Source organism: Nanorana parkeri, unplaced genomic scaffold, assembly GCF_000935625.1.
Source record: "Nanorana parkeri isolate BGI_ZX_2015 unplaced genomic scaffold, ASM93562v1 scaffold776, whole genome shotgun sequence".
Classification (NCBI taxonomy): Eukaryota; Metazoa; Chordata; class Amphibia; order Anura; family Dicroglossidae; genus Nanorana; species Nanorana parkeri.
The window spans coordinates 479,793-491,359 of record NW_017307044.1 but is presented as its reverse complement, the minus strand read 5'-3'; the positions used below and the strand labels follow the sequence as shown (position 1 = coordinate 491,359).

Here is an 11,567-nt window from a genome sequence, read left to right as displayed (position 1 = left end):
GCCTCGTGACTCCACGAGATGTTGAAAGGTGATGCAAGGAATCTGACACTGCACTGTTGCCCTTCTGTTGTCTTGTACCAGTCTTGCCACTCTCCGTTCTGCCCTAACATTGACTAGTCGCTGAAGGCCACAATTCGCACGTTCAGACCCAGATTTTCGTCTGACAGTCCAGTCTATAAACACTTTAACAACAGCTGCTCTTGAACATTTAACGAATTCTGCTGTTTTGCTGATACTCGCTCCATGGCTCTGAGCACCAACAATCATCCCACATTCAAAGGCTGTTGAATCGCGTTGTTACCCATATCTTCAGAAAAAAATCACTTCTACTGTCGTGGTAAACAAACTGCTTCCCTATTTATAATGGTCTGGCCCTCTAGCAACTTCAGCACGAAATTATAGCTAATTTGCCTACAAACGTCAGGTGGTCATAATAATCTGGCCACTCAGTGTATGTGCATTTATATTCTTCCTGGAGAAAGATCACTTTTATAAAGCAAGGAATGTTGACAATGTACCTTGAGAGCGTCAATCAAATGAACCTTTTTGGCCAGGAGTAGCTGATACTCCAACTTTGGATGGATCATTCTCAACGTGTGGCCAACAGATTCTTCACTTATATCTGTGTAGGGGAACAGCAATGAAAAGGAAATGGAAGGAAATCATCAGTTATGGACTGTTAAGGTACTGTATATCTAAACCAGAAACTGTCACCAGAACAGGTGCCACCATTGGAAGATTTACTCTTCTCCTGTCCTAGTCACAACCATAACATTTTGGATTTGGCAGTACTTTCTGTCCAAGTGACAATGGTAACCAGGACAAGAACAGAGGCATAATCTCTCCAACTGAATGCAATAAAAACACTATGAGGTTTAAACACTTTCCCAATTATCAAAATAAAAAAAGGCTTGTCCTATGGTTTGAGAAAATTCACTAAATATCTCAATGTTGTTGTACTTTCATACAACCAGTTTGAAGACCTCCTGTTCCACTAAACCTATGTGCAACTTTACTTCTATATACAAGGATTAGTTACATTTGCATGAGGTAAACTTGCCAGATGCTCATCCAATTAAGATGAAGGTCTGATCAGACAGTGAATTTCCCTCCACTGACCTGTTTACAGATCCACTGAAGGCCATTGCAGACTTTTGGTTATGGTATCTTATAACTCAGCTGGTAAATAGCAATCAACAGGGATGGATCTTTACACCTGACCGGGTTAGGTTTAGGTGTATGTAAAGCCGAAATGTTTTTCTTTAGGTTTTGGCAAGAAAAGTGAATAGTTAAGACCCCTGTCAGGTTTTCTTTTGTGTCGGTGTTTGATTTCCTTTCACTTCCTGTCTCAAAGGCACAGCAGGAAGTAAGATATATCTCCTAGCCAAGGAGATACACCTCTTAGACAGCTGTCTCCCGAACATGTTTACTCATTGGAGGATCGCACCTTACCTCCTGTTCTTGTAACAACACATATGTTCTGAATTTCCTATCACCTTCTGCACTGGAGACTATGGTCACCAGGACCAATAATGAGGGTGAATCTCTACAGCAAGGACACAGATAGCAATAAAAAGCAGACAGAGTTTGAAACTGCATTGTATCCAAAACTAAAAAAAAGGTTTTGATTTTACATATACTTTAAAGCGGTGGTTCTCAACCTGTGTAACCCCAGGACCCACATTTGTCCTCGGTCATTAAGTCGCGAACCAAGTTGCACTGCAATGGAACACTGCAGTGTGGGCTGCTGTGCTGTGATGGAGCTCCATCCATACGTGCATTGTTTGTACAGCTCCTATGCGTACCTGTAGAGGTTCCGGGAGCCAGAATGTGATGTCACTCTGGTCCAGGCACCTCTACAGGACATGCGATGGAGCTATAAGCAATGCAAGTATGGGTGGAGCTCTCTCATGGCCATACCCCCAGCCCCACCCCACCTCAAGTCGACACTCGGCAGCATATTTTGAATGGCTGCTCGGTGTGAGAACAGACAGTGCTGCACTAGGGGGAGGCTAGGGGGAGCCTCTCGCCTAGAAAAGTGGAAGGCATGCGGCGACCCACTGAACACTTTTGGGTCACGACCCACCAGTTGAGAACCAAGGCTTTAAAGGGTACCCTAACTGTTATGAGTTGATTTAAAGGTTAGGTTAATTGTCGGGGAAAGGTGTTTCCGCTAGGCAAGAGGTAAGGTACTTGAGTACAAACATTTGTAGGCTCACTTTTGGCACCAAAAGCCCAGTGCTGAGATTACCTGCACCTGCCACCTAAAGTTGATGACCAACATGCGGTACATGCCATTCGAGTGCCTGTGCAGCTGTGGTGCAACTACAAATCCCATTAGGCATTGCAAGATTCTGACAGTTACAGGCATGACGCCCAAAGGCAGATGCATGATGGGATTTGCACTTTCACCACAGCTGCAGGGCCAGAGTTTAATTACCCCAGCTGTAACGTGTACTTTGCAATAGAAAACATACCGTAAGATATATTAAGATTTATCTTTCTTTTAGTGGCTTCTTTTGACAGGACATCTTTCAGAATTGAAATTGTGGAGATATTGTCGGATTTAAAGATTCCTTCACCTTTTCTGTAATGAGAATAACAACCGATTACAGCCGACAAAAAAATTCATTATAAAATACTAAAATAAAATCTACTTCTGATGTTGGATTTGGATTGAAACTATACAGTTATTTTTCTAATGCCCTATATTGCAAATGCAAAAACATAGCATGGCACGTTCGTGCAATTAAACAGCATAATGTGTTCTAGAGAAAAATCCAATAAAAGTGTGAGTTCTGGTGATGAGAAAATGGGTCAGTTTAAAGAAACCGTTTACTGAAAGAACTATGTGGTCTGCTACTGTTGACCACCTGTTGGGTGATATGCTGACCCAGTGGCTTCAATATATTTGACGAGAGGGAGCGTGGAACAAGCAGCACCTAATGTGGGAACTCCTGATCTGCCTGCTTGTTCTAGATTAGTGATGTAGAAAGCATTGAAGCCATTGGATAACCACCACAGCATGGCAACTAGAATTTCCAGAAGCAGATTGTCTTTGATCGTTATCTTTCTCTTAAGATAGATTTTTCTTAAAATAAACTTGTTGAGCTAGCCAGCCTACTAAACTGGCAGCAGGTGCCTACAGATATCTTTACGTACCATCTGCAGCACCAGTTTTGAGCCCCTAAACCCGCGGTATTTCCTAATGGGTATATCAACTTCAAATGTGTTTTACGCACACTAAAGTACAGGAGGTGGAAGGAGACACACAAGGGCTCAATTTTCTCTACTGAAGCTGGGATACGTATAACACAGCAACCTGGTGTTCAGGCCCCTGCATGCTCCAGCAGCCATTCAAAAGAATGTGCGCACCTGCGGGTGCCTACTTTTAAAAACGGCTGGCAGTGAAATAGGTTTTACTGGCAGGCAAGATTTATTCTAAATGAATAGTCCTTCGTGTTCTCCTAAAAACAAAATATATATATATTTTTTACCTGTATGAGCATTCCAGCTGCGTGTCCAGAAAAGTATTCTGAAAGTAAAAAGTAATGTCTTCCCCAACTGGAGACTTCTCTGGGACTTCAGGCAGGCAGAACACCATCCAGGAATGGATCTCAGCAAAACTAAACTGGCCAGTCAAGCTCAGAGTATTCATGGGCCTGCAAGAGATACCAAACTTATGGATACAAAGAAAATCGATAGGTACATCATTGAAAAGGTCAACATTTTTTGTTAAAAAACAAAACACAACTCCCCCCTCAAAAGTGTACAGGGTTACCATGCGTATAACAATCAGACACATGCAAATTACAAAAGACATAAAATTAAAACTTGTGTGTGGCCAACCTCCCTTCTCCTCATCAAGTCAAGTATTACAAGATCTGAATCAGCAAAAAGAGATTGTAGTACATCACGGGAGTGAGCATGGAACGGTGGCTACTTTACAACACACATAGGGACCATGGGGAACAAAAGTAGCCACCCTCCAGAAGGAAGAACAGTGTCAGCATGAATTCAGAGATGATTTGAGGATCTACAGCTAGATACAGAAGTGATACACAAATAAGATGCATTTTTCTTAATAGCTGGTACTTGAATGTATTTTTAAGATTTAACTCTTGAGTTTAGTGTCACATTAAAGCAACTGCGTCTTTTATCCAATTTCCTGAACAGACCTGTACCTATAAAAATATTACGTAAAAGTATTACGTAAATAATTACCTATCGTGATTACTTACCTATACCTACACTCCTCTGTTAAATAATCCTCTTCTGAAGTGTCTTCTCAAACACACTTGTGGGGGGTGTCAATCTTCTATGTCTATTACTGTACTGACACTAAGCCCCTGAATACTAAAGGACACAGTAGAGTCCTGGAAGTTGACTAGAAGAACTACCGAGAGCAGTAGTAGACACAGCAGTCAACAGTCCTGGAAGTGTCTGTAGAAAAGAGCAGTGTTCAGAGGCACTGGCAGAAGAAAAGCTAAGTATTCACTTCATTCATTTTCAGGCACAGCTTTGTTCAGCCAGTTTGTGTTAGCGATAGAGTTACTTTAAGCTGAGAGGCAGTGGGCATTGATTCTATGTTTTTATTGATGGGGATGGGGTGGCTCCGTTTCTTATTGACAATTTGTTTTGAATATTTTCTGGATAATAGTATTAGTTAACAAACTGACTTGCTGGTTGGAATTTAAATTTCAAAGAAACACGTACAGAGAGAAATATGTAATTGCTTCCTTCTAAAACAAATACAACTTTCTGCGCAAAACAAGCGTGCAGCCAGTAAAACCAGCACTCTGCATACTTATTCTAGGTCTGTGCCTCCTAAAGAATGATTGCAACTTAATTATTATGACTGCCAGGAAATTAACATTTCTCAGAAGGAAAAGTTCTCGAAGGGAGCTTGTGTATTCTTCTGGTACAGGTTTCCTGTTAACATTTACAGAACGCCAAACGTAAATAACCCCGAACAGCAGGCCACACGGTGTTTATGAACTTTGCTACTTTTCAACTGTGCAGCGAGCACGTGTGTTATCTACAAACTAATAAAACCACGAGGCGCACGGAGGTTTCTTTTTCAGTTTTTATTGATTTATTAGGACAAACATATCCACTTCTCTGAAATGCTAATTGCACACAAGAGGAAGAGTTTCGAAGCAGCAGTGAACAGCAGGGAAGTCATTGACATGTATATTACTTTGCCATGACCCCGGGATCATTTGATTTGCACAAAGTACCTGTTTTCATCAAACACATGGCTCCTCTGATGGAGAGACAGAGGCTTGATCAGGTACCGCCGCACTTGGCAGGTCTTGGGTTGAATTCTAGGTGTTACATAGGCTTGTAATGTTCCATACTGCCCTTCGATTGACCGTATCTGCAATGCACAAGTGTCACACGATAGTTATGGAAGAAGCTTTTAGTGCTGGTACTGTAATTGAAGATAAACATATTATATATATATATATATATCACCTTCAGCTCCAGTCTGGTGGTGTTTGCTTGGCAGCGATAAGTAGCAAGCAGAAAGTTTCCATTTGGCTGCGGGGTAAAGAACGCATGTTGCAAAGCATTAAACGCCATGTATAAAAATACCACTACCTGTAGTGACCTAGAAACATCCTCACCTCACTTTCGCAGCCACTAAAACTCACAACTGCTGAATTCTTATCCACGTCCAGGAGATCCACGGGAACATCACTCTGCAAACATGCATATAAACAGACATCAAGTCGTGACTTTTAATGCCAGTGGATATTAGAACTTTCATCAACACATGATTCAGATGCTTTAGAATTATGGTAAGGCTACACAACCAATGTTTTTTTTATCATGGCTACGAATGTTACCATGCAGAATTAGGGTAAAACTTGTACCTATATTTTCTTTTATTATTATTTGTATCAGGAAATAAACAGACATACGTCATAAGATGGCTTTACATAGTGATCCTCTCACAAAGGGTCATATTCATAGAGCAGTGAATGTGATTTCACCATTCACTGGTGGCGAATCAATTGCGGTCATTAATAACACATGCACCTAGTAGATTTACCCACAGTGCACAGTATTGCCAGGGCTCTTGTCTGCAGGATGGTGATTTTTCGTTAATAGTTAAAGTGACATTAAACCCTCAGATTTTTTAACATAAACCAATACTGTAATGTGTGCCTTACTGTAATCCATGGTAGTTTCCCTTCTCTTTGCTGCTCTTCCTTTTAAATCTGTATCTCTTCTCATGCTGGGCAGAACTTCTGTTTTGCAGCAGACTGCCTTGTCTCGGGAATGTATACACGGTGTCTGTGTATAGGTTTGCAACCTGAGCCAGCACTACAGGAAGAGGCCCTGAGCTGCAAAGGGAAGTTCTCCCCCAGCATGAGAAGACATGAGGATTTAAAAGGAAGAGCAGCAAAGAGAAGGGAAACTACCATGGATTACAGTAAGGCACACATTACAGTATTGGTTTATGTTAAAAAATCTGAGGGTTTAATGCCACTTTAAGGTACTTGAATGCATTTTCGAAATTTAACTCCCGACAAATGTTGCTCTTACACACGCTCTTCTGAGAAAGCTGTTGCTAGCAGCGAAACACATTAAGCCTAATGTATCGTTTAACCAGCAGGAACCTCTCTCCATGATGCCTGGTTTACTTATATCCACTTTTGTGAGGTGAGCCAGAATCACAGAATCCTCTTAGCTGACACGTGATTTACGTCGGGACTTTAGCCAGGATGGGAACCTGGATTCTCAACGTATGATTCCTATTCAGATGCAATACACTCCTACATGATTAATTAATCCAGCTATGTGATCATGGTGAATTTGGACTGTTGAGATGATCTCTGCATACGAATGCCGTTCTGAGTCCCGAACAAACTTTATGCAATCAATGACATTTAGTCACAGTGTTCCAAGATTTTCTGATATTTATCATTCAACTGTGGACTAGTTATATGGTATCGCTACACGTGCATGTCTATGAATGGTTAAAATTCTTCATGAAATCAACTCTTCACATTGTTGTTCCCTATCGGGACAAGGGTTTGGATCACACATGTAGTGATGTGCTGGAGGGCTGCAGCTTGCAGTTTCCAATAGCAAAGCTTTATACCCAATTGTGCCTTATTTGGAACGAATTGTGACATGCTAACCATGATGGAGGAGTGCAGGCCCGCCCTTTAAACCATAAGGATGACGAGGAGTTACAAGGAGGATTTATAACCATCTGAGTCTATTGCTGATATATATTTGCTGATATATGCAGGTGAAACTCGAATAATTAGAATATCATGCAAAAGTAATGGCAGTAATTGCTGCAAAAGGGGCCCAAACCAAGTACTGAGTACATATGCATGCTTTTACTTTTCAGAGGTCCCATATTGTTCTATGTACAATCCTTGTTTTATTGATTGCATGTAATATTCTACTTTTTTGAGGTTGTGGATTTGGGGTTCTTGGGGTTTTCATGAGCTGTAAGCCATAATCATCACAATTATGACAAATCACGGCTTGAATTATCTTGCTTTGCATGTAATGAGTCTATCTCATATATTAGTTTCACCTTTTAAGTTGCATTAGTGAAATAAATGAACTTTGCACGATATTCGAATTATTCGAGTTTCACATGTATGTTACATTATTGAAATCATGTTATGCTGGACACCTGTCTAGCCTCATAAAGAATTGATAAGTGGTAATACAATCTTTCCTTGTTACAAATGGGTTTGATTTCCAGACATTATACTGCAACGTAGCAATGATGTGCACCTTTCATTACCATTTCATTACCATGGCATGGATATGTTTGAGAAGACATGAGTAGTTCTGCCATTTTGTACAATCTCTTTTTCAACCCCTATGAAAATGAAAACAGCCATGTTCTCCAAATCTTGCATAATAAACCCAGTCAATTAATTCCAATCTTCCCCTACACACGCTGACCTATACAACCAGAGGGCACCCACAGAAATTTCAGAGGCTCTGCCTAATACTGCTGACCTGATAGTTCTATGGAAGTAGGATAGTCAATATATATTGCTATTCTTATACAGCTGTGTAACCTGTGTCTAAGTAAACACTAACCATTACTGTAAGTAGGCTACCACAAAATATGATTCATTATTTACAGTTTTGTGATTATTGAAATACAATGAAAAAAAAAAAAAGCATATTTCAAAAAATAATCTTCCAAGGAAGTACGCTGTAAAGATTATTCATTTGTTCCCATGCCATACAGCATAGTCTACAACCACTTACCTGTATCAATACATTGTCAATAGCCATCTGAACCTCTAAGATGAGGCTGTAGCTGGCATCATCCTTATTAAGTGTAAATTTGTCATTGATACTGAAGACCGGCACTGCTGAGACTGCTGAGGTAGACTGTGACGAGTGCTGGTACTTCTCCCTTTCCTGCACAACCTTGAATTGCAGCTGCTCCATCTCAGACCTGGGTACATATTACCAGAGAGGACTGTGGTCACATGTTCTGTATAACTCTTTTAATCAGAACAGCGTGAAATAAACTGAACAGATTTGTCAGCACTCACCTCAAAGATGCTATTTTAGCTTGCATTTCTTGATTTACTTTGACTTCCTCGCCAGGACCAGATTCCCTGTGGACTGGCTCTGTAGTGAGTCCTGTTACCCAGCCTGATAAAAGAAAACCATACATGCCAGTCATGGAGTTCTTTTCAACAATGTAACAAACACAAAAGGATATTATGCAAGCCCTTAACCCTTTTTTCCCACAGATGTTAAAATGCACATTTTAGACCCGCAGATTACATAAACCCCCCAGAATTCTATATTTTTCTAAAACCAGAGACCCAGGATAATAAAATAGTAGCAGTTTTATGTTGCCTTTTATTAACGCAACTGTTTATCAAACCAAAAAAAACCTGTGTGTAAAATATAAGAAATGAAGTTGTGCCAAGCAAGTAGATACCAAACACGTCAAACTTCAAAATTACGTGTGTCCCTCCATGAAACTACGGTATCCAAAAATGTCCATAGGCATATGCTTTAAAAGCTTTTACAGGGCATCACCATCAATAATGACCCTAGAATTATTAATCTTACTCTGGTGTGCGTGGAAAGAATCAACTCAGTGCACAATCGTTGTTGTTGCACGAAGGTGCATGCAAAGCGCGTTAGTATGTGCATGTACGTGGGGGCTACTTTAAGTGTTTTTATATTTAATTTATTTAACTTTTCTTTTTACTGAAAAGAGAACTATGGGGTAAGTGGTTTTCCCTATAGTTCTCCTAAGGGTCACGGGAGGACATAAACTGGCGTCCTCCCGTGACCCAAAGCTCAGTATATAGCGAGCTACAGCTCGCGGTATACGGAGACTGCCGCAGCTGGGACGGATTCTGACAATGCTGTCAAGATCCACCCAGCTGCGTGAGTGACAGCTGGCTCTGCTTATCTAGAGACAGAGCCAGCTGTACCCGCCCCCTCAGTCAGCGCTGGAGGATCGGAGGGGGGAAATCCCTGCAGGGAGCGGTGACTGACAGTCACCGCTGTCTGCAAGGAGATGGTCGAGAAATGAGCGAGCGACGATATGTGTTCGCTCACTTGCCGATCTATTGAGCCGCCGTGTGACAGTTTCATTGTCACACATGGGCTTGAACTATGAGGTGGAGTGATTTTCACTTTTTAACTTTATTACTATCACATAGGGGGCAAACAAGTCCCTCTTGTGATAGAACTTGTGTGCCGGTAGGTTCCTTTTTAAGTAAACATTAGGGGTACCGCATGGCAGGTGTTGTGCCATTGGGGAAGCTTGAGCGCACATTTGGCACCCTGTGGAAGTGACCAGGTGGATTTACACATGTAAGCAGATTCCTAGCTATTTAAGCTTACATAAAAAATCACTTTACCAACATTCTGCACTTGAAGGTAAGTATACTTTCATAGCACTCTGCACAAGTCATCTAGGTATTATTGAAACAGCAAAATATTTATGCAACCTATAAAATGTTTTTGTTAAAAGATGCTGACTGACACTACCTGGCCAGAGTAGTAGTTACATAGGCTCTATCTCTGTTATTTACAGTCTCTTGGTTCTAGTGAGAAGTGTAGTTATTACTGAGCCAATTACACAGCGGCTTCACGATAATGGAGTGCAGGATGTATTTACTATAGTGGATGCAGCTCTGTCCCCCTATCTACCTGTCTTCCTGTAACACTGACTAACAGGGCTATTCACAAAAATGTGAGCTGAATTGAAGAATTTTTCCAAATCAGCTATGTTGTCCTAGATTGTTCACTTCTTCTGCCTTCTCCTAACTCTTCACCCTTTTGTGAATAACCCTTACGTCTTACAGTCTCTCCAGCCCTGCCTAGCAATGAAAGCCTGCCAATCTCACTAGCCCTTTGCCCAGGGATGCTCCTGTTCCTGATCTTCATTAACCAGCAAGCACTATCCAACCTGTAGAATCGGAATCCATGTAAAATAATAATAATAATAATAATAATCTATAAAATTCATACTTCTTCCAAAATAAAATACAACACATTTATTTTCCCACTACTGCCTAACTGACCAGAATATGTGGACAGCACAATTTCATCATAACCTTCCTTCCCAACACAGCCTCCTTGGATGGATGTTATACTTTCTGTCAAGGCCTAGGGGAAAAAAAAAAAGGGGGGAGGGGGAAATGTGATACAATAGAACTCATTCTCTCATAACCTGCACCAGTTTATATATGACACACACATTTTAGGCATAACTGCGGGGAAATAGAAAAGGCTGTACATTTTTGTTCATTAAAAAACACCATTTATTTTCAACTACTGCAAGTACAGCATCCGTGATGGCATGTAGACTTTTGGCCAATATCTTGGTCAAAGAGCTCGCCAACTCCATGGATGAAATAATTATTTTTTTTTCCTACATAAAAAATACAAGTGATGGTGCACATGTGATTAAAGCAATACTCCAATTTGATCATTTGTTTATCTTAAAAACACCAGATCTAAGAACTGGTAAGATACAATATATTACATTTTTGTTCTTGGGTTTACATACACTTTAAGATGGAAAAAGTGTTGGAAATACATAATCATATACTAATTTACTGTAATATGTCTTTTGAGCTGTAGATGGCGCTGTAGTGCAATGTTAGTCTCTATGTGCATGCTTATCTATGGTACACGGGACGTTTTTTTTTCTTCCTCTATGTTTTCTTTACAATACTATAGTCATACATGTAATGTTTCTCTAAGCAAGTAAAACTTAATTCAGCATTCCTCGAGATCTCAGTGCTTCATCTAAACCCTCTGGTTCTCAACTGGTGGGTCGTGACCCTAAACTGGGTCGCGACCCCGTGTTCAGTGGGTCGCTGCATGTCTTTTACTTTTCTAGGCGAGAGGCTCAGTTCCCGCGCCAAGCAGACATTTACAATATGCTGCTCGGTGCCGAATGTCAGCTTGAGGTGGGATGGGGCTATGGCTGCGAGGGATCTCCATCCATACTTGCATTTCGTACAGATCCCTCACATGCCCTATAGAGGTGCCTGGACCGGAGTGACATCACATTCTGTTTCCCGACACCT

At 40.9% G+C, this 11,567-nt stretch overlaps 1 protein-coding gene across 1 annotated transcript in view; it reads right to left on the bottom strand.

Annotated features, from left to right (window-relative positions):
- The window catches only part of BBS7 (Bardet-Biedl syndrome 7), a 34,421-nt gene that overhangs the window by 7,540 nt on the left and 15,314 nt on the right, over window positions 1-11,567 (bottom strand). The window contains exons 9-17 of the mRNA XM_018564737.1: window positions 10,554-10,638; window positions 8,553-8,655; window positions 8,260-8,452; window positions 5,631-5,705; window positions 5,479-5,544; window positions 5,241-5,380; window positions 3,498-3,662; window positions 2,478-2,587; window positions 519-622 (exon numbers count right to left, since the gene is read on the bottom strand). Of these exons, the coding sequence (XP_018420239.1) occupies window positions 519-622; window positions 2,478-2,587; window positions 3,498-3,662; window positions 5,241-5,380; window positions 5,479-5,544; window positions 5,631-5,705; window positions 8,260-8,452; window positions 8,553-8,655; window positions 10,554-10,638 (1,041 nt within the window). The remainder of the gene's footprint in view (window positions 1-518; window positions 623-2,477; window positions 2,588-3,497; window positions 3,663-5,240; window positions 5,381-5,478; window positions 5,545-5,630; window positions 5,706-8,259; window positions 8,453-8,552; window positions 8,656-10,553; window positions 10,639-11,567) is intronic.